At 41.3% G+C, this 23,170-nt stretch overlaps 1 protein-coding gene across 3 annotated transcripts; it reads left to right on the forward strand.

Moving 5' to 3' along the window:
• The first annotated feature begins 424 nt into the window (after positions 1–424).
• sugt1 (SGT1 homolog, MIS12 kinetochore complex assembly cochaperone) lies at positions 425–22,855 on the forward strand. 3 transcript variants are annotated; one of them, XM_073491565.1, is made up of 13 exons: positions 425–545; positions 641–689; positions 1,408–1,498; positions 1,708–1,777; positions 1,992–2,062; positions 6,094–6,147; positions 7,465–7,493; positions 7,720–7,742; positions 7,980–8,076; positions 9,857–9,964; positions 19,123–19,213; positions 20,206–20,378; positions 22,043–22,855. In XM_073491565.1, the coding sequence occupies exons 1-13, from the start codon at positions 532–534 to the stop codon at positions 22,142–22,144; spliced, it is 972 nt and encodes a 323-aa protein (XP_073347666.1). In that variant the 5' UTR covers positions 425–531; the 3' UTR covers positions 22,145–22,855. The 3 variants fall into 3 exon arrangements, with proteins under 3 accessions (XP_073347666.1, XP_073347664.1, XP_073347667.1); XM_073491563.1 differs by having other exon boundaries at positions 446–545; positions 7,717–7,742; positions 22,043–22,243; XM_073491566.1 differs by having other exon boundaries at positions 446–545; positions 644–689; positions 7,717–7,742; positions 22,043–22,243.
• Positions 22,856–23,170: the final 315 nt, after the last annotated feature.

A 23,170-nucleotide genomic window follows, 5' to 3' on the forward strand; every position in this document is an offset into this window, starting at 1 on the left:
AATCAGATTTTCACTGAGCACAAAAAAAATGTACACATCCAGCAAATAATATGAGAACAACCTTCTAGTGTCAAACTTTGCACATACATCATTCTAACATTCAGCCTATAAAATATGACGTTTTGTAATAGATGTTGGATACAAAGTAGGTGGAATTAGCATTTTCTTATCAAAGCTACATTAAAATTATGTTTAGACAATAGTAGAAAAGCTCATACTGTATGTGTAATGATATAATATTATATTATTAGTGTTAATAGTGATATAATTAAATAAGAGAGAGGAATGGCACTCCTTTGACTGTATTTTCCTGTCAGGGTTAAGAAATGCTCTGCAGCCTGCATGTCATGAGTCCTCCCGGCCGGCAGGTGGAGGAGCGGCAGTGTTGAGCGCTGTGCAGGCGGATGTTGACAGGCCTGTTGCTGGGCTCGAGCTGTGGCTGCTGCTGCTATCACGTTTCAGTAGTCTCCACATCTTGCTAGAACTTTCCTGCCACTCTGGAAACACTGCCCACATCCACAACAACCCCCAATGGCAACCGAACGGCAAGTGAAACTTAACATATGAATTAAGTTTTATTATATTTTCGTACATTTGCTTCTACGCAGCTGGTTAACGTTGGTCTCTCCTGTCTCTTTAGCAGCTTCCCCGATAGCTTCATTGACGAAGATCCACAGAAAGCTCTGGAGGTAAACATTAGCGTTAGCTAGCCATAAATACACGGCACAGGTTATCACATTAACCTTAAGTTGTTCTTATCCGCTGTTTTATATAGGAAATTGAGTTTGTTGGTGGTGGTGATAATGTTCTTGTTGTTAGCACTGATTTTGACACTGTAACTTGCTAGCCAGTTTAGCTAACTAACGCTTCCTGTTAGCATCACTTTGCATGAAGAGCAGGGCGTCATTATAACTTTAAGTAACAGTAACATTTCCCTTTTAATGTACTTTAACCTCTATAAATTACGACAAGGTCAGTCATTAATAGTTGTTTCTGGGTGACGTTGTGATAAACAGCCATATTTAAGATATGTCAGACTGTCAGCATGACGAGCACAAAGTGTCATCTGCAACAGATTCAAGTAGAAGACAGTAACGACTGCTTCTTAACTAGTTTATTGACCAGCAGCATTTAAACACTCCGTTATTTGTTGTTCCTTTGTTTCAATTTTAGACTGTTCTGTGAAAACTATCACAGCTACCATTACAGAGCTGAGAGACAGACCTTCAACTACTGTAGTTGCCAAATAGACCCCAGAATTATAAATTGCCTTCAAGAATGGTTGGTGGTGACAGTGTAGCAATCAGATGAGACGTACAAGTGAGCTGTTTAGTGTGACTTTTCCTTCTTTATCTCGACTATTTCTGGTCCTGAGCAGTACTGTAAGCTCTCTCTCTTTTCTTGTAGGCACTAAATGAGGCCTTGCAAGGAGACTCTGACAACGCTGAGTGGTTTTGCCAGCGTGCCTATGCCCACACACTTCTTAAAAACTACAGCTGTAAGTCCACATATATGTATTGACAGACATGTTGATCGTCACACTTTTTTGTTTTAAAGACTTGCTGGATATGAGTATAATTTGGTGTAGTGACTCAAACTAATTAATCATGTGGTACCAGTGTGGTGTCATTAATATCTGTTTTCTGATTGAAACAGCCTGGATGAATGTATATGTATGATAAATATAGTGATGCCTTCTATCTGCAGGTGCTGTTGATGATGCCAAAAAAGCACTGCAGTTACAACCCAGCCTTCCCCTTGCTTTCATGCGAACAGGGTGTGTACTATAATATGAGTTTATGACCTACTAACTGATACCTTTCAACTTAGACTTTGTATGAGTTCAACTCCTAATGTACTAGAATTGCTTTAGTCATTTGACTTATTTAACAAGGCACGGATCAAAACTTTGTGTCAAGATAGGTCACTTTAAGTTCTCCAAGATGATCCGATCTAAGTGTATGTGGCATGTTTTTCTCTCCAAATTGCAGAATAGCAGAGTACCACCTTAACCACTATGAGTCAGCACATGCTGCGTTCACTCAGGGACATCAACTGGATGGTGAGTACAGCTTATTTTGGCCTCCAGTACACGCTTTCCACCATCCCACTCTCTACCAACCACCGTTCGCAGCAGGACCCTGTCTGCTTCAGTCCCCTCATTGAATGCAAAGAGCTAACCCTGTGTCCTGTAACTTTTGGGACAAAGCAGGCAAGGCAACTTTATTTATATCACACGTTTAGTACAGAGAAACAAGTCAAGGTACTCTACGTCATTAAGTTTAAAAAGACACAAATAAGAGAAATAAAAAGACACATTAAAAGGTCTAAAAACAGATAAAAGGCAAAAAGTGCTGTTTCAAGTAAAGGCAGTTATGAACATGAAACAGTTTTTTTAAAATTGTTAAGGTTGTTGCACATTTGAAATACAATACACTATGAATTCTCAACATTCAAATTTTATTTATTGCTGTCACCATGGCTTCACGTTTTAGAGGACTCCTCAAACATAGTTCTTTTCAACAACCACTGTAATAATTCAGTTTCAGTTGGTCTTTGATGTTGTATTTGGGCTGCAGCAAACAATTGTTTTCATTACTGATTAATCTGCTGATTGACATTGATGAATGTTAAATCATGTTGAATGGTGAAACATGCCCCCCTTTATAAAGCCCAACATGTGAGACATCTTCAAACCCTTGTTTATCTGACCCAACACAGTCCAAAACCAAAAGATGTTCAGGTTACCATTACGACAAAGAGCATTTTAGAGAATTTTTGGCATTTTTGATTGAATAATTCCTTTTATTTAATTTTAAGTAATTTGATCAGTTAATTTCCAAATTGGTTGCAGATTAATTTTATGTTGATCAACTAATCAATAAAAACTTTACTAAAATCTAAATGATACATATTGGAGTCGTTTATTGAGGTTTTGTAAAAATGTACAAAACTTTTTATAAAAGCATGATAACAATATATGGACAAGTAAGACTGTAAGAAAATTAGTTAATAGCAGATTGCAGATGTCTTCTAGGATAAGTTCTCGTTGAAAAGCTTTTAAAGGTTGCTTTTTTGTCTGTTTCCTTTTTTTCATTGCGTCTGATCCTTCATTGGGGGTTAACAGTTTGATGGCTTTTTTTTCAATATCAGTTCACATGTTAATAATTTAACAAAAGAGCAGTTGTTTATTTTTAGCTTTAAGATCAAAAATAGCCATAATTGGGTTTGACAGAAGAAATCTGTTCAAGATGTTGGATCAGGACTAAAAGATTTTAAATCAATAGAGTGTAAGAGATCACACAAGCTAGTGAAGACAGCGTCTGTCCACATTGTTCAAAATAGCCACTGGCACCAAGACACTCTGGTCACCATTTTAATTATATAAACTTCAAAGGAAAAATCCAAATCAGTGAGTGGAGAAACTTGGCAAACAGTGGCTCTGTTATGCTGTGGGGGGCTTTTTGCTAACATGGTTTGGATTCACTTGTGGAAGGGTTAGGGTTCGTTGTTCTAAGTGATCAACTTTATCCTTTGATAAAACATTTTTATTATGATGAAGGGGTCAGTAAAGGTTTGAGTATGAAATTGATATGAATCATATGCTATGGCCTTAAACAGAACCAGAACTAAACCCAATTCAACACAAGTGGATTTTGGACTCATGTGTTGGACAGTGCTCTCCCCCACCATCATCAAAACACCAAGTGAGACAATATCTTTTTGGCGGATGGTGTTCATCCCTCCAGTAGAGTTCAGTGACTTGTAGAATCAATAACAAGGTGCATTGTTGCTTTTCTTGCTGCACAAGTGGGTCCAACGCCTTACAAAGATGCTTTATGTTGGTCACCCATCTGTACATACTGTTGTGACCAAAATCTTATACATGTCTCTACTGTAGAGCCCAGAGTGTCTCTAACTCTGTTTGTCAAACTGAAGGTCACACATGGATTCCCGCTTCATTATACAACCGTCATTTCAGGAAGTTTGGACGCACCCATTTGCAAACAAAGTGTTTGCTAAGAATATTTTTACAAAGTGTTCCTGAGCCCATGTAGTAACATCCTTCATACAATCACAAAGTGTTGAACCTTGCTCCATCCTTGCTTGTGAACGACTGAGTCTTTCAAGGATGTCCCTCTCATACCCGATCATGATACTGTTTCCTGTTACCAACGTACCTGTTTACCTGTGGAATGTTCCAGACAGCTGTTTTTGGAGCATTCCAAAACTTTCCCAGTCTTTTGTTGCCTCTGGTCCAACTTGTTGAAACATGTTGCTGGCATCAAATTCAGATTAAGTACATATTTACAAAAATCAATGAAGCTGTATAGATAAAAAAGAAAATGATATTTTGTCTTTGAAACTGTTTTCAGTTGATTATATGTCAGCAGCAATTATCACGTACTGTTTTCTTTATGTTTTACAGCCTCACTACATTTTTAGAATCTGCGTTGGGTTTGACCTTTATTTTCTATTTATCCCTGACCTAGAAACTTGCACTACATTTGTGATGATTTAAGCTGCTTCGTTTAAAAAGGCAGCTGAAGCTGGCCAGCAGAGGGTGAACAAGAAAAATGCAAAAGCGGTGGCAAAAACAGCATCACTGTCATTAAGGCCCTGTCCACACGTACACAGGTATTTCTCAAAACAAAGCTTTTTCTATACGTTTTGGCCTTTGGTACAGACGTAAGCAGTGTTTAAGGTCAGAAAACTCCTTCTAGATGAGGATATTCATGAACTCCATTTCAGTTTACATGTCTGGACGGGCAGAAACAGAAATGTTTTGGAAACGATGATGGAGACACACGTTTACCAGTGTATGTGGCATCATTAGCAAATGTGAACTTGGGAGTGTGATATTTGAGTACTTGAGTTTGTACGGTGACAAAATGGATGTTAGCTATAATGTTTAATGTTTTATTTAGAAAGATACAAATGGGCATTGATTATACGATGCTAGAAAAGAGAGACAAAAACAACTGTCTACAATGTTTTGCTGACAAGTTATCCAGGAAGATTATGTGAAGAGTAGTCACGTTTCCCTGCCTCATTAATAGTATTTTCTATATCTAAGTAACCGGCAAGAGTATACAATCTGCTTCCTGTTCACAAGGCACGGCAAAGCAAAGAGTATGTGAATGGGCATGGGATATGCGTTTTCGGATGCATTAGTATGGATGAAGAGGATTTCTGATACAGTGCTAAAAATGCTCATCTGGACAGAGATACTCTTTTTACAAAAATACCTGTATACATGTGGACAAGGACTACGGCATGAATCCATTTTTAATGGGTGTATTTTTCTAGACACATCATTATAGAACGAACTGGTGGGGTATGGTCACACATACATGAATGCGGTCGTGACCATTGCCTGCCCCTGCTCAATGTGGGCAGTGCAGGATGTGAGGCACTTAGAGCTCAGTTTGCTGTTTTCTAGTCCGTTTTAGGGATCAACCACACACACACACGTCTTTGCTATTGGTTGTGGCTGCAACATTGCCGGTCAAACCTCACCGATGTTGAAGGCAAGATATGAATCTGCTTCACCACCAGAGGCAAATGTTTTATTTGCCCCTTCAATATTCAACACTGTTAATTTTGTGTATGTGTGACCATGCCCTTATGTTAAATAAAAGACACGCCTTGGATCTTTTTTAGAGTGCTCATTCCCTAGGTCTCTAGTGGCAGCGTGACAAGTGGCCCAAGTGGTCCGAATTAAATCAGTGGGATGGTGGAAAGAGATAAAAAAAAAACTTAATTGCTCTGTTTGGTGAATCCATTGTTAGAGTTAAACAAAAAATAGCTGTTAAAATGTGTCTCTCCTCTGCACTGCTGATATAACCCACCATAATGTATTAAACAATATGTGTGCCCATTTTCTTCCAAATTCTTCTTTTATTAAATAAATGCATTTAGCCTTCTCCAGCACTTAGTCAAACCACTTTAGACGTCATTAACACCTCACCGATGCCCTCGAATGTTTTCATTAAATTCTCAAATTGAGTTTTTTTAATCAGCATAAATATATTACCTTGAAGCAGAGCACGACAGTTAATTTCGAATCTTTTTTTTTTGTGGCTTCCACAGTTACTGACCAATCATTTGAGATCTGGATAAAGCGGTGTGAGGAGGTGATGGGAGGTAAGTAGCTGAACTGAGACGTCATCTTTTGTGTAAGGTTAGAGCATTATTTAGAGCTCATAATGATCTTTAATTTTATGTTTATTAGCATATTAAACCATCTTTTTATTTCATAGCAAATTGCTCAAAGGTATCAAACATTAGTACAAAATAATGCCAGTAGTTGTTTTTAAGACGTCAAAATCCCAGTTGCACTCCAACTTCTTTATACTATATAGCCTGTGCTACCAACCACTAAGCTAAATGGCACAGTGAGGGAGCTCATCAGCTCATTTGATCAAACAAATGAGCCCGCACACATCCGTGAATCCACAGTACAGTGTGTTCGCAGTGGTGGAGCGCACAGGCAGAGCTGCTTAATCCAATAAAAGATGCATGCCATGTCTGAGTGGTGTGTTTCTGTTTCTGGTGATGACTGGGCCCTCTGGATCATCTCAAGTAAACAAGAGCACGAGTTTTGACAAACACGCTTCACACCCGCATGCACACGTACTCCCAGGAGCAGTATGATTCATCGGAGTTAACGCTACTGATGTTTGAAAGCCCCCGATGAGACCCAGCCCCTTCATAGGCCTGCTCACAGACAGCGTGTGCACACACACAAACAAATGCACACCAGGGTGTACATCACCCCCCACCTCCCCCACCCCCCCCACCCTGAAACTTGAAAGTACCCTAGTTGCGCTTGCTCGCGTTCACACCAGGAGCAGTCACTGTGTCTTCTGGTGACAGTGTGTTTACCACCAACCAACACCCACATGACACCTGGTTATTCCATCTTATGTGGCACCCTGCTTGTTTAAAAAACCACACACACACACACACACACACACACACACACACACACACACACACACACACACACTCTCTGTATTTTTTCCCCAAACAGTCCCCCTCCTCATTTCAAACGCGACCTCATTAAGACAACATTACCACGCCTCCTATCATCTCATGTCTCTCTTCCCTCTCTGTGCTCACTCTCTCTCTCTCTCTCTGTAATGAAGTCAGTGAATAATGTATGATAGCATGCTGGTAAACGGTGATCAGCTTTGCTTGAGCTCACAGGGCTTTTAATGGGCGTGGATGGACCAGTAAACAAACTGGTGGCACGGATGGGAGCGTCTGTGTGTCTGTGTCTGTGTCTGTCTATGTGGGGGGTATGTCTATCTGTCTGCTATCTCAGGACAAGTGTGCGTTAGCTTTAAAGTTGTGTTCTTAGAGCCTCATCATCAAATTTTAGAGTTGGATGTAGCTTAAAGGGTGTTTCAAATGTTTCCTGCTGCCACACACCTACATTTTTCCTCTCTCTCTTTGCAGAGCAGACAGAGATCGGCAGCAGCAACAGGGTGAGTCTCTCTGAACGGCCACCTGGGGGCACTGTTGCTCTCACCATCAGGAGAGCAGCAGCAAGATGTGTGTATGTTCCTGCTTCAAAGAAGGAAGCCTTACCAAGCTTCTTTTGTTGTTGTTGTGTTTTTCTCATTTTTGTCCCTTTTGTTTCATCCCTCTGCCTCATCACCACATCCTCCTCTGTAATTGTCGTCCCATCTCGGGGGCTGAATGACCCAGCAGACACCGGCAGCTCCGCCTGTGAAGTAAGTGCATTAATGTAAATATGTCTCATCTAGGCATCTGCTTAATGTTTTTAATGTTGATTTTTTTTTTTTTTTTTTTTATTGTATAATAATTGAACAAGCCTTACTGCTTCAAAGCAGCCCCATTCTCTATAACTGGGTGAAAACAGTGTACATAGACAATATATGTTAATGATGAGCTGCTACTATCATTTGAAGTTCTGGTTTAATGAAGTTTATTCTTCTTCTTTCTTGCAGGCATGACTGGTACCAAACAGAATCTCAAGTCATTGTCACAGTCATGGCAAAAAATGTACCCAAAGATGGTGTGTGTGCCAACTTCATGGAAAAAGAGGTATAAGCACACACTTAAATGCAGTCTTGAAGGGAAGAGACTCTGTGTTTTCTCTGTATTTGGGCGTGTGTGTGTGGAGCAAAGATGGGTTAGCTCTCGGGTGTTTCCTCAGGGGGGCCCATTAGATGGGTCTCATACACACATACACTCTGACACACTCACACACTCTCCCCACGGACCCAACTATGCCTCCAGTGGTGCCTTGTTAACATTGCTCCCAAAGTACAGATCTAAGAACAATTTACCCTCCCCAGCTTCTCCAACCTTCTAATTGTCTGTAGATAGAAGGCCTAACTGATCTAGGATCAGCAGCAGAGCCCTCAAGGGACGATCCTCTTTCTTTCTCTTTTTCTCTTTTCCTTTGTCTCTTTCCACCCCTCTTCCCTCCTCTCAGAGGGGTAACTGCAGGGCACCCCAGGGAACGGCTTTGTCTTTCCTAATAGAATAACAAACTGAGTTTACCCCATTTCAAAAGAAATAGTTCACTCGCTCCGAATCACAGTCACTTGTTAAGCTCCCTCTGTGGTGCGAAGCACAGATAAGTTCATATATTTTTTACTAGGTCAGTATATACAAAAGAAATTAAAGATGAAAGGCAGTGGTTCCAGTTATTTTCCCTGGTGACTGTGTGCAGCAGCTGTATACCTACAGACAGCGTAGGACTCCAACTGGAAATGAATATTAAGGCTTTGATAGTTTTGTCGAATTGCCCAAAAGCTACTTTAGCTAACTTTCTAAGCTTTTATCCCCGATGAACTACTTCTAACATACATTTGGTCCCAAATCAGAAAAGTCCACTTTTAGAGAAGTGGTAGGTGGTGAATTACAAGTTGAAGTGATGCACTGTACAGGCGAGTTAGTCCACGAGTGGGCAGATTTTAGTGCTTTTCTATATGAGGGGAGCATTTGCCAAGTGATGAGTCCGTAAGGAGTGTGAGGATTTGGGCCACAGCCGAGGCCATGTCCCTCTAAACCAACAAGCCACCCACCCAGAGAGTGACAGGCTGTTAGGAGCTGTCTGACCCCCCCTCAACACTGGTCACTCAGTGGCTGAAGGGGACAGGGCGAGGATACTCCTGGCCGTCACACCAGCCACATCAGATGATTATTCTCGTGGACAAGCTTGACACCCTCATCCCCCTCACTCTTAACCTTTCTTTTTGGTTGTGTGTTTTCTACAGACTGCAGTTAATAAAATTGAAATTATTAATACCACAGTTTAACACAGGAATTTTACATTTTTAGTCTAGACAAGAATTTATGCCACGCCAGAAAATGGATCAGTTACATGTTACAATGTGAAAAGTTTATTGTACAACCAGATACTTTCATGTTATTATGAAATACAAACATGTCACGTTATAAAAAGAAACTTCCGTTGGTATAAAAATATACTCTTTACATTGTTACATGACATGTAACATGAATCATTTCACATTGTAATGTGATCATTTATTGTTACGACATGAAATGAAATGTTTAATGTTAATAACATCTAAGGTTTCACATACAGACCCAGATTAATTATATTTATTTTTAATTTGTTTAAATCTATTTAAGAAAAGTTTCTGTATGTTGTAGTATTTGAGAATATCTTGTTATAACTTGAAAAACATCTTGTTACAACGATAAACCTTTCACGTTATAACATGATACTGATCCATTATTCCTCTTTGGGCGTGTCAGCCAAAGCTGCATTTGTTTTCCTAGTGGCCGACTGCTAAAATTAAAGGCAGCCAATGTGGAGTTACGGAATCTGATGGTGTCTGTGTGTCTGCAGCTCTCTGCGACAATACAGCTGGCATCAGGGGACAACTTCAACCTCCACCTCGACCTGCTGCACCCCATCGTCCCCCAACAGAGCAACTTCAAGATCCTCAGCACCAAGGTATCACAGTCAGTCATTGTTCAGCTAGTGCTGCTAGTGTGTGGTTAAAACTTCCAAATTAACAGGGAGTCCAACACCACAATGGATGCTTTACATTCTGGCATATATTTATGATGATTTGACAGGTTTTTGACAGGTTTAACAGACATTTTACTGTTGACAGGTGACATGCTCATGAAGCTGAAACAAACTGCATGCTTTTAACACCAGTTGTGTTAAATGGTCCATTACGCACTAAAAGGCACATCAAAGCATTGTGCATTCTCTAATGTCGGAGCACAGAGGACAAAAAACGTACGGCTTTTGTCCTTCCTAGGGTCACAATGACCACGACTGATGGGTGCTCAATAATCTGAGGTGATAAAATGGCATCAAACTAAGCAGATGACGTAGCTGCCAGGATACAGTTGGTCATGGTTGTGATTCTTAGTGGTTGTGATGTTTCTGATCTGATCTGTGAGCTCTCAGAGGTGCAGCCAGGTCAAGGGAAAGTCAGGAAACAAAATACCGCCTCTGTTGGGAGTCATGAAATAACAAGGAATTTCACAAATGGTTTATTTTACAGTTTTTACTGTATGAACCTGTTTTCTCACATACAGTAGTGTTGGATGGTGTTTTTCAGATGTTTTTCTCCACAGCGAGCTCAGCAGTGGTGGAAAATAAAACTGTTTACCACTTTACCACTTTTCTGAGCTGAAAAACATAAACAAACAAGGAAGAATTTTTAGGTCACAGAAACACTCCAGCTAAGTTTTTGAAAGTCAGTGAAAAGTCATTGAATTTCACTCAGAATCAGTGGGAACCCTGTGTGTAGCCTTGCCGCCCGAGCAGTTACTCTCAACAATAAAGGAGCAGGCTATTAAACATGTCAGGGAACATCTTTTATGTCGCTGTAAAGGAAATATGATGCAGTAACGTCACACGCTGGAGAAATGCAGGCACTCCTCCGACTGTGCTTCAAATCTCTGAAGTGTACTTTAGCTGGAAAGAATCAGATCAAATATTTTCTCTGTGTTCAGGCTTTTATTGTCTTAATAGCTGATCATTGATCATTTTTGTGTCTTTTTTAAAAATGTGAAGGAATTCAAGTAACAGTAAAAAAAAAAAAGAAGAAGAAAAAAATCATGCCGATGTGAGTTTGAGCAGCTCTCTGAGATTGTGACTGATCATTAATACTGGGGGTTACCACTCTAAGATTAACATCATAATCTCCTCAATAATTTAAAGCAGTATAAAGTAGCATGTCACTACCTATAATTCCTTAAAGCTGGTAAAGCTTACTGTGGCTTGAGTAGAAATGAGAAAATCCACTCTCGCTGTATACAGTGTGGCTCTCGTGGAGACATTAGTTCATCTGAGCAGCTAACAGGAGATTCACGCATATGCACAAATCCTCACTCCTACACACTACTTGCGGTGAGTTCCTCAGCACTGTTTAAGGTGATTATGGGCCTAATGAGTAGGAAGGGCACTTTTTACTATAGACTAATTAGTGTGTATTCTAGAGGATGTGGGCTAATGAGCGAGCTGGCTGAGTGTGTGCTGATTCAGGCTTTAAACCACTGTCAGGTTGTAGCCTGAGGATCAAAAGGCAGGTTTTTGTGTGAGTTGATTTGATTGTTTTTTTTTAATCGTTAAGGAGGGAGGAATTTGTTTTATTTAGGACATTGATCAATCCGGTCTTGCCAATAGAGTATAACGTATAGCTCTGCTGTTTCTCTTGGGATCTTGTGTATGGTGGATGGATCTCCACAGTGTTTGGACACGTCATCTTTCCAAAGCAGCTTTAGTTGTGTCCATTGATTATATAAGAGATGGACAGAGCTTCTGGGTCTTAAAAGTGAAGTTGAAGCAAAATTGCCTTAAACCTGCATTCTTTCTCATGGCCAGAAAAAGGGGGGTGACTCCACTGCTTGCAAAAAGAAGTCTGCTTGTATAAGCCTATGAGAAATTACTTCTCACTTTTATCATTTATTACCTCAGTAAGCAGTTTATGGTCTTAATCATAAGTTTCAAGTCTGCTTCAACACAGCATGGTGTTCATTTTATAAATAATTGTCCCATTTAGAATAAAATAGACAATAAATCAGGGTGTGCTTTAGGGCGTGGCTACCTTGTGATGGACAAGTTGCTACCACAATGTGTGCTCGGGGATCTCAGTCAGATCCAATCAGGATATCCGCCTTCAAAACCACAGTCCAAAAAACTATGGGTGACATCATGGTGGGTTTACACTTGGTTGTGTCCTATTAAAAGTACTAAACAAAAACTCTTAGATTGTAATTTCTGGTTAGTAAAAGGCTAATTGTCATGTTAACTACTTATTGTCCCTCCACACAGGTGGTCCATATATAACTAATACACTTTTTATGGCTGCATTTGAACCTCAGCACTTTTTGGTACCAACCCGGGAATATTGAATGTCATGGGGTAATCAGGTTTACTCGTTTTTTGATCAGATTCTTTCTAGCAATATCAGTCCATGTTTTACTCAGCAAGTACAAATGTGGACTGCAGTTTTCATTGGATTAGTTGTTGCATCTGCATATTTAACTCCTTATTTACTGAAGCAGCAGCTCATTACGCATTCTGTTCCTGGCCTGATCCTAGGAATGCCCTCCAGATGCAGTTCAGCCATCTGGAGAGCACCAAGTCTAGAAAATGAATATTAATGTACTGATCTTGACTCCACAACATTTACTTTGACCAAAGTTAAACTTCACGAGAGAAGAAAAGTTTATTACTCATAAAATTATAAAGTATAGTCGTGTCTCTTAATAAGCCATTACAAGACAGACGACCTTTATGGGAAATGAAAAAGAGTTGAATAAGACATACAAAATATACACAAGCTACCTACGCAATTATGGAGAGAAGATGATATTAATAAAGCTGATGTTTCAATAGAATACTGAGGTAAATGCTGTCAAATGCTTTATATAATAAAAACCTTATAATATAAATGTCTTATGAAAAGACAGAACAGTGCAGCCTGTAGTAATTTTAAGCAGCCACAAAAGATAAATCCCACATAATCTAATATATAACATTTACATTAATTTGGAGTCGCTTTTCTGTCCACCTGATGAATATAAGCCCAATATTCACTTTCTTTGAGCTCTGTTTTTGGTCTCCACCAACACAGAGATAAATATCTGGCTCGTAACCTGCTAAATTCTCCACCGTGTTCAGCAGGTAGTCGCCAACTGTGTCTGTCTACTGAGCAGGTAGTGTACAGGGGTTAAGAATATTGATCATACCAACTGTTTGGCATCTTTTGTGAAATGAAAAAAATGTTTTTGTTAAAAAAAACAAATCTTTGTATTTGTGTGTTATATTAAAAAAAAAAAACATTTTTGTAAGGGTAAAACTCTGGACTTGTATTAGCACTTATACTGAAACATTTCCAACAAACAATCCCCAGCCTTATATATGTTCCTATGAGACCTATATCTGTGTAGCTTTAAAAAATACGTATAAACAATAACCAAAAGGTTAACACCAAGTGTCTAAATAGACGTGCTACAGTATTAACATTGAAAATCCCCAAAGAAGCTAAGCCACAGAGCCTCTGAAAGCAATGATGATATTTATTCTTAGTTTATTTCACAGCAATGCCACAGGGGGAATGAAAGGGCAGTGTACGATCACAGGTGCTGGAATTACACTCTGTGTGGTGCCACAGCAGCAAAACCATGTTGGGAAATTTGATTAGTAGCGTTATATAACCTGACATCTATATTGTGTTGCAGTATATCCACTGGCTACACAGTGCCGAGTAGAGGCTGACCTGCACAGAAACTGCCCCCTCTCAAAAAAGCACTCACTTTCTCACTTTTCCATGGCAACAGCAGACACTGCATACCAGAGGTGCACGTGGGTTGCAGCTTAAACAAGGGCTCAGTCTTAGAGAGACCACAGCTGAAGATGGTCTTCAACTCTCTCTTATCTCTCTACAGTTTATTCTTTTTCCTCTTTCTACCTCGTTTACTTTGTTTGTCTTTGTGTTGTCCATTTCTACATGACACACACACACACACACACATACTGATGTCTTTCTTTCTGTCTAACGCTCATAAAAACACACACACCTACATCTAGGGTAACGAGAGAGAGTGTGCAAGCCCTCCTCCTCTCCCACAAAGCCCCGACTGTTCCCTGGTCCAGTAGGCTCCTCCGGTACACATGGCACCTACACAAACACACACACACACACACACACACACACACGCACACAGCCCACCAAGCTCATAAGCCCTCATTGGTATCCGTAGGTCAAGGCAGCATAAAAGCACCTAACTCTTCTAAAACTCTACAGGTGAAATGTGTTTGTGCACACATGCACGACAGTTTAAGAGACCCCGACAAACTGAGCAGCTTTCTCAACGCCGTCTCATTTAAATATTTTGGAGCTGTTTCATTTTTCTGAAGCCAAGGAGCCACTGGGGGGAAAAAACATTCAAATGAACAACAGCATCAGCAAATCAAGTTTCTCCAGATTGGCATGCATCCCTAATGAGCGTTTAAAAAAAAAAAGACTGCATTGCCCTCGGAGCTGTTGATTCCAAACCAATGTCGGTCTGTCTGTCTCTGTAATAGGCTGCCCTGCACCCGGCGCTCCACAATGTTTACGCTTCATCTCCTCGCTGTCTTTAAAGACAACTTAGCAGGGGGAGGCTAAGCTGGGCGTGAGTGTGCAAGCACTCACACACACACACACACACACACACACACACACACAAATACAGAGGCCGAACAGTAATCTTTCAGCACACTTGTGCCATTTACACAAAGTATTTGCAGTGTGTGTGTGCGCGTGTCTTCTGTAGCACATTATCGTCAGTGCGACCTCCTCCTGTCCTCCACCACGACAGACATTCCAACCGCAGGGTTCACCGCGACAACGGGGAGCCAATTACACACCAGTGTGTTTGATCAGAACAGACGGTTGACGCACACACACTCAGAGGCGTGCGCGCAAACACACTCAGTGCAGTTTCGAATCCACACGCGCCCCTTCATTCAGCTCCAAACTCATCTCTTTTTGGAAAATAGCTAAAGTGGCGTCTCCGCTCTTTAATTTGCATGCCTGTCAATGTCTAAGAATGTTTATATTTATTTCATTTATGCATCTTTCTAGCCGAGTTTGTTTTGAAATCCGCTGGGATCTGGAGAAAGAGGGAGAAGATGCTGGGTGAGGCGTTGTGGCAGGGAGGAGGAGGGGGGCGATGGTTACAAACACATGTGACAAGCGACACGGGACCCCAGTGCCCCTCTGTAAATAGCATGTGCGTGTGCCCACATGTGTGTCTGTATGTGTGTAGTGCAGGATTGTATAGTCCGGCCCCTGGGGTCCCGTGGGTGGTGGCCCCTGTATGTGGCTCTGCTGTCACATCCCTTTACGAGCCATTGCTTCGCCTGTCACACACACAGAAACGCACACAGAGAGACACACACACGGCGCCTGGCCTGCCATATCCCTTAAAAGCCAGGAAACACAGATGTGGCAGCAGATTAATGTTGTATGGCCCAAGAGCACGCAGAGAAGCACACAAACTTTGACACACACAGCGTCGGCTCGAGTTCTGCTGCACTTCACGCTACACACACATTTAAGACAATTAATGGCACCTGCAAACTGTTGCTGGTAATTTAAAGTTTAAATAACATTTAATTGGATTGGTTTATAATCTTTGGTCCTTTATTTGTTCTTAGACTTTAGACTTTCATGATCATAAGCAATTTGTTTAAAACATAACAGTCAGAAATGCTGATGAGTTTCTGCCTTGTTGAAACTGAAAACTCAACCGTGTTGATAACTGGACTAGATTTATTGTGGACTTAATATCAGAATATGCATCTGTTCACCCACATGGGTAAAAACACTAAATCTGAACGATAATAAAAAAGACATAAGATCTAAAAGCTCCACAGTAACTATTCAGAATTACAAGCGCTGCTACAAAGGCCATATTCGTTTGAACGCCAGTTAGCGGTATTTGTCAGCCATTAGAGTTGGTCTGGGAAATCAGCATTTTGATTCGTACTGAAGTCTTCAAAGCACCATGAGACCCCTCACAGAGCTCAAAGCTCAGATTGCAGGTGCATCTGTCAAAAAAAACAAAAATTATTTAATATACCACGAGGAGCTGTCTCAAAAATCGATTGAAATCCGTTTATCAAACACAAACGGTCACAACTGACGAACAGGGATGAATAAATCAACTTAGAAACTCTGATGCATCCTGAATAATTAAACAACTTAACAACTAACTTTAAGTTTGTTATGGGCTTCATATTTTTTTTTAAATCCTACACTAGAGTTAACCACAGGCCTCTATGGTTTGAAAAGTATAAATATGTTGAACATCAGGCTGAGATTGTCAGGTGTGATCTGTCATACTGTGATTTAGCATGGTGGTTTTTCGATTATGGGTTTTCTAATTTGTCCGTTATAATATCTAACAGTCCGAGATGATGTAGTCCGATTGCTCGTTTTATGCTGAAACAAGAGGATGTTTAGCATTTTTTCCATGAATGGTAACAAAACCGATTAATTGCTAATTAAACTAGTTGCAGATTAATGTTTTGTTGATTGGCTAATTGTTGCAGCTGATACAGATGGTACATTGTTTTCCTCCCTGTATGTACAGTGTGCTTATTGTGACAGCCGGGTTATGCTGGAAAAATTAGGTCGTGCATGTTTATCAGAGAGCTTTTGCCTTTAGAACTTTTCCAAATGGCCATATTTGAAGGCGGGCTGAATTGCATATAATAACACACATTTTCAGGCCGTCCTCCTGGAAAGCATTTGTACTGCTGAACTCTTTCTCAACTCTTCACACCGGGCTGATCATGTCAAGTGAGTGTGAATTGCTGTTTCCGGAGAATAACAGAAATTCTCTGGCACAGACTACGGGTCATCGTGGGGAACCTGGGACCTGACTTGGGTCCCGTTCAGGTTTGGATCCATGTTTTATATAGTCAAGCTTGTTCAGGTCTGGTCCTGGGTTTAACAGTATGTTTAATAGCCCTGGTGGATCTAAGAAGAGCCAGCCATGATCAGGAGGTGGAGGTTCAAACAGCAGACTCGTCTCGGAGAGCACAGATGATAAAAAATTAGCGAGTGCTAGTGTCAGCAGCGGTGGCAACAAACGAGCAGTCGTTATTATAGTTCAACAGGGCAAACCGTCGAGGTTATCTTTATTATGCTAGATGCGCCAAAACGGCAAGGCTGATTCTAAACAGGTCGCGTTTGTCACCCATCAACATGACAGCAAGCGGACTTTTAAGCTGAAATAACTCATGGATAAGTCACAGAAGACCTGGCAAGGAGGATGGACTATACGCATCAGGAGAGAAGGCACTAACGTTGCATTAGGGAGGGCACAAAGTTTTGCTTTGACAACTTGTAATTTCACGTGAACTTGTAATAGCAATCAGCTGTGAAATCGGTTTCGATCGTGTCTGTGTCTCCCAGTCGGGTACGGGTCCGGTATTTCTTGGCTCCAAGTTTTGAAATCATAGATGGCTCCAGTTCAGTTCGGGGTAGTACTTTTTTTTTTTATTTCTGGGTTCGGGCACAAATTTTGGGACACAGACCCAAATCTAATGCCAGAAAGCTGTGGGGGAAATTTAAACTCTCAGAAGCTGATTGTACACTAGAGCTAGGTGATATTTTAGGCTATATCACTGTACACAATATATATCTCTGTATTGAAATCTGCTCAAAAGTAGGTGAGGACAAAAATCAAATATCACAATATAGATATTGCAACATATTTTATTATAGGGACAACTATTGGTACTTTCACAAAATATTATCACAATGAGACTTTTGATTAATAATCATCAGCAATATGGATATAATGACTAGGTGGGAAAAGGCAAGTATGAGAATAAGTAGAAGATTCTGGCATGACATCACTTTACTGTAATGCAGCCAGTCAAACCAGGAATAGACAACACTTTTGTCATATTGTCATATAACAATATAAAAATATCTAGGATTATGTGTAGTCTCATATAACAATATAAGTTTGTACGTGCAAACCTGCGAAAAAGGGTGACGTATTCTTTTGAATTATTTGGGAAGTAGCCTGCATTCTCAGCAGACGTCTTTTCTTTTTTTAGTCTCTCGGCCCTTTGCAGGTGAGCTGAAAAGTTAATTTCGGACACTGCACAGATGCCTCCCCGTGCACGAGGCACTCTGTGGGTCCGAAAGTGCTGACACACACCAAAGTGATCTATCAGCGCGCTGCTACTCGCACTAGCTCGTCTCCTCGGCGGAGAAGGTAGCAGCGATCATACGGTCTCATTTCCCTCAATCTGCTCTCCTCACTCACGCTTCACTCAGTGCAAGTCAGCCGCTCTGCCTCCTCATCGCTAACCTTGTCTACCTCTTGGTTCCCTCTCCTCCTCTGGCACCCTCATAAATGAATCATCACATCGCCCAGCAGAGCAGAAATGTTCCTTAATTGCACCGACATAACCGGCGCTGTCTTTCACGTGCACACATATCAAACACATGCACCGTTAATGGCTGGTAGGGGGTGTGTGCAGGGGAGGGGGGGTTAGCACTGCAGCTCGCGTGTCTCGCTGGTATGTGCCCTGTCAATGCAGCTCAGTGTTAAAAGCATGTGTCCATGTCCTCTCTCCCCTCACTGTTTTCTCCCATGTTCTCCTGGTGTAATGATTTGGATCAGATGCTGCTGTGTGGAATTAGGATCTCTCCCCCACTCTCCCTTCTCTCCCCCTCTCCCTCCCGCTCGCTCCGTCTCTCACACTGGCCCTCTGGCTGACAGGCATCTCGTTAGTGCAGTATGTCTGTCAGTGAGGTTCGAGATTGAGCTGTGCCCCCGCATATCCCTGATGTCTCTCTCTCACACACACACACACACACACACACACACACACACACACACACACACACACACACACACACACACACTTGCAGGCTGATTTGACGACAGCTCAGAACAGACATTCTCTCTGGCCTCAATAATGATCTGATGTCCTGTACTTTTAAGATGTCACTCTAATGGAAGCGTTATTTTTTGCCCCGCGCGACAAAGAAGAGCATTTTGCTAAACATCGTTCTCTCCCGTGTTCCCTCTTCTTCTCCCCCGTCTCTCCTTATCGCCCCTCTCTTCTGTCAGGTGGAGTTCAAGATGAAGAAGACAGATGCCATCAGATGGGAGAAGCTGGAGGGAGAGGGACAGGAGTCCAACATCAAACACTTCAATCCTAGTCAGTCCACAGCTTCTGCATTTACACTCTTTTCACCCAGCCGTCCTCCTGTCTCTGCTCTCATCTGTCCATCTCTCCCTTTCTCCCTTACCCTCTTCTTATTCCTCTCTCTCTCTCTCTCTCTCTCTCTCTCTCTCTCTCTCTCTGCAAAGATCAATATAAGCTTCTGTGTTTGTCTGTTCTGCACTAAAATGAGAGTGGGCAGTCAAGCCCTGCTAGAGTCTTTCATTAGTCTGACGGTGAAAGTAGGCAGGGAGAGGGAAAGGTATGACAGCAAAATATGACTCAGTATTTTAGCCCACACATTCCTATTACTGACAGGATTAATTACTTATGTAAGTGTGTGTGTGTGTGTGTGTGTGTGTGTGTGTGTGTGTGTGTGTGTGTGTGTGTAAGGGGGAGTAAAAGTTAAGTGGGCAGCCAAAACCATCTTTCCCATGCAACCAGCTCAGCCTCCAGGACGCCCTGTTTATAAGTGCCTGCTTATAACTCAGACTGCTGTTCCATTTAAACATGATATTTGACATCTGATTTTATGGGATCACATTGCCGAATGTCCACACTTGGCCTGAATATGTCTACTGTGCGTCTGGTGTTGTATTTATGTAAATCTGTGTCTGGATTACATTTCCCGCTCTCCTTCTTCGTCTCTTGTTGGGATTAAAGTGGGCGTATTTCATCCAGGAGATATAGAAATCAAATCACAATGCGATCCTTCAGCGTCTGAGTAGGATGATTCGGTTGCAAAGCAAAATGATTTCAGTTCATACATCTCGGTGTGATGAGATGATAAACGTCAGGATATTAAACTGCATTCAGCTAGAATCTCAATGAAAAACATTTGCACTGTTTCACAAAACCAATAAGCTGCATGTTCTAGCTACAGAGCTCTCTCTGCCATCTTATCAGACGCCTCTCAGATGCTTTAAAATCTCACTGACTTTAACTGAAACTATATGGACATTTTTAACACCGTTTCCCTTCACCATCAGATGATTACCCGACATCGTCCCAATTCAACCGCAAATGGGACAAGATGGTGGTGGACATCAGCGAGGAGGAGAAAAGTGAGAATCTGGAGGGAGATGCAGCGCTCAACAAGCTCTTCCAGCAGATCTACTGCGATGGCTCAGACGAAGTCAAGCGAGCCATGAACAAGTCTTTTGTAAGTATTATACTTAAACGTACTACAAGGAACCTGAAACTGACTATGAAACGGTCTCAGTTTAGCACTGACGCCTTTGTATGATTTACATAAGCAAACAAGGCCATCAGCTAAAATATATGCTAATTTTATGTAGTTATTATTATTTTCTATCACCGGGTTTTTTGTTTTTTTTTTAAATTGCAGTCGAGTGCTGACGATGAATTGTCTCTCAGCCTGAGGAAGAAGCTGCTCTGTAGTCTGGTGGTACGGGAGCTGAAACTTCTGTACTGCCAGATTGCTGCAGAGCAACTGGCTTTTAACGTAACATTTAATGCTGAACTTGCTACTGAGATATATCTTACTGTTGGCTTATTATTATGAAGATATTACATTGACTTGATATCTTAATCTTTAGCTTAAAGGTGTTATTGATTACATTCAGCCACTAAATGTGTTAGCATTGCTAACTCTAGCTAGAAAACGTTAACGTGTCAAACATGTTAGCTCAGCATCTTAGCATGCTTACGTTTGCTAATTAGCCCTAAACAAAGTACAGTGAGGGATGATGGGCATCTAGTTTTGCAGTTTTTTGGTCAGAAACCAAAGTGTTCAACATATTAATATCTTGACCTGAGTTCATCCTGAGTGGGATCATGATCAGTGAACCATATTTCATGGCAATCCATCCAATTGCTATGCTAAGGCATTTCGCACAAAACTTAAAATTACCAATCTCATGGTGGCGCTAGAGGAAAAGTCAGGAAATCACCAAAGTCAGTAGACATCATCCTCTTGGAACCATGAATGTTTGCACAGTAGTCGTTAATATTTCAGTCTGAACCAAAGCGGTGGACCACTGACATACAGCCATGCTGCCACGAGCTGCTAGCGTTATGATCCTCTTTCCTCCTTTCTGCCTCCATTTTTTGTCGTTTCCCTTCCTTGTTAATGTATTCTCGCGTTCAAATACATACAGCCTACCATCAAAATAACTCATTACAGTCCACTGGATAACCAGACATCACTCTTAGTTTCTCTGAATTTCATTAAAAACTAATAATGTAAACAAGCCAAAAAGTTTTTACTTGCACACACATAATTGTAAGTGAGAGGAGAACGACACACACATTGTTGACTGATGCAGCAATAGCAGATTGTCTAGTTAACGAGCATCCGTAAGGGTGCAGTTATGTATGCAGAAGGATGTGTGTGTGATTGGAGATAACTGTTGATTGGTGATTGGGATGAATCAGCATTCTGTGTTGTGAACAATATGATGCCATGACTCTGAAGCACTGTGATGTCCTCGTCAGTTCTAACATGCAACCTAAAGCTGATGGTGTTTTAATATTCATGTGGAGTACCCACTTCTTCACTTATGCATTTGGAGCAGAAGACCTTTAGGAGAGTAAAGGTCAGCTTATATGGAAATCAGCATTTTGAATTATTTGACTTTTTAGCTTGTTATGAAATCAGAAGAAAATTAAAATTAAAAAGGGAGTTGCTGGTTTAAAAAATCCACCTCGTTCATCAGTACTTATGAACTCAATGATGCTGCAGTGGACTTATCTAAGCCCTAAGCATTCTGAAGCAGAGAGAAGGTGTTGCATAACTCCAGCACTAATGAAATGAGGGATCATTCCACTGAAGTGATTTCTCCTCTGTCTCTCCTCCCTGTGCAGATGGAGTCAGGTGGTACAGTCCTGAGCACCAACTGGAAAGATGTGGGCAAGAGAAAAGTGGAGATGAGCCCACCGGAAGACGTAGAGTTCAAGAAGTTCTGAGCACCTCCCTCTCTCCCTCTCTCTCTCACTCTCGCTTTCTGTTTGACATCATCTTTCTTCACATTTGTCCATCTGAACTCCAGCAGGAGTCCTCGTCTCTCTGCAGTCTCAGCAGCCGTCCTCGTCCTCCTCCTCCTCCCGACCCCTCAGTTGTGCTGTTGCTCTGGTTTTCTCACTAAGTGCAGGGAGCCTCGGCGTTCCCACTCATGGCCTACTCTCTGCAATAACTTACGACCAGATGGGGTCAATTAATTTGAATAATCTGTTGAACGGATTGAGAATCTGATTTTTAAAGGCTCGTGGATTCAAAAGGGATTCAGATGTGACTGATGGACCTGAAATCCTCCAATTTAACTTTCAGATCTGGTTTTTAGCAACTTCTTTTCTCTCCTCTGCCTCTCCTGGTTTTTCTCAAAACGCCTGCAGCCTTTCTATTTGGGAGCCTTTTGTGACTTCCTGTTATCAACACTTGTATAAAAATGTAAAGTTGTTAAAGATAAGAACCGATTGAGATGTTAAAATAACAACTAAACAACTATGATTGCATTTTCTTGTTTCATGCAGTTTTTCTGTACACCCGGTTAAAAGTCAACAGCAATACTCTGGAATCTGTGTGACATGTGAGCCAGTGGCGTAGCACCATGTTGCTCCCTCAGTGTGATTCAAGCTTCGGTGTAAATAAAAGATTTGTTGTTTGGCTCACAAACTTTATCTCGTGTTTTATGGTGCGTTTGTCCCTGGAAACCGTTTGGACAGGTTTGAACCTCTCTGAAGGGATTCATCAGATGCAAAAGCAGCAATATATTATGACAGTGAGCCATGCTGTGTGATTATGTGCTGGGAGGAATGAAATGTGGCATTACTGATAGCAGCGCAGGCGCCTCAGATATGGTTGACGGCTCGAGGATGTGGTTTTACGTATGGCGGTTCGATTGGTATCAACAGCCCAGAGTCATTTGGCCAGCAGGCGAGGACGCAGCCCGGAGGTGAAGTGCTGATTTACAGTGGGAGATGCGGGAGAGTGGG

This window comes from Pagrus major, chromosome 21 (genome assembly GCF_040436345.1).
Source record: "Pagrus major chromosome 21, Pma_NU_1.0".
NCBI classification, from domain to species: domain Eukaryota; kingdom Metazoa; phylum Chordata; class Actinopteri; order Spariformes; family Sparidae; genus Pagrus; species Pagrus major.

What these genes read in the sequence shown, in the direction of transcription:
- sugt1 (XM_073491563.1), top strand. An exon ending in CCGGCAGCTCCGCCTGTGAA is followed by an intron (nt 7,743 to 7,979) that starts GTAAGTGCATTA and finishes TCTTTCTTGCAG; the next exon opens with GCATGACTGGTACCAAACAG. An exon ending in GAGCCATGAACAAGTCTTTT is followed by an intron (nt 20,379 to 22,042) that starts GTAAGTATTATA and finishes CTCCCTGTGCAG; the next exon opens with ATGGAGTCAGGTGGTACAGT.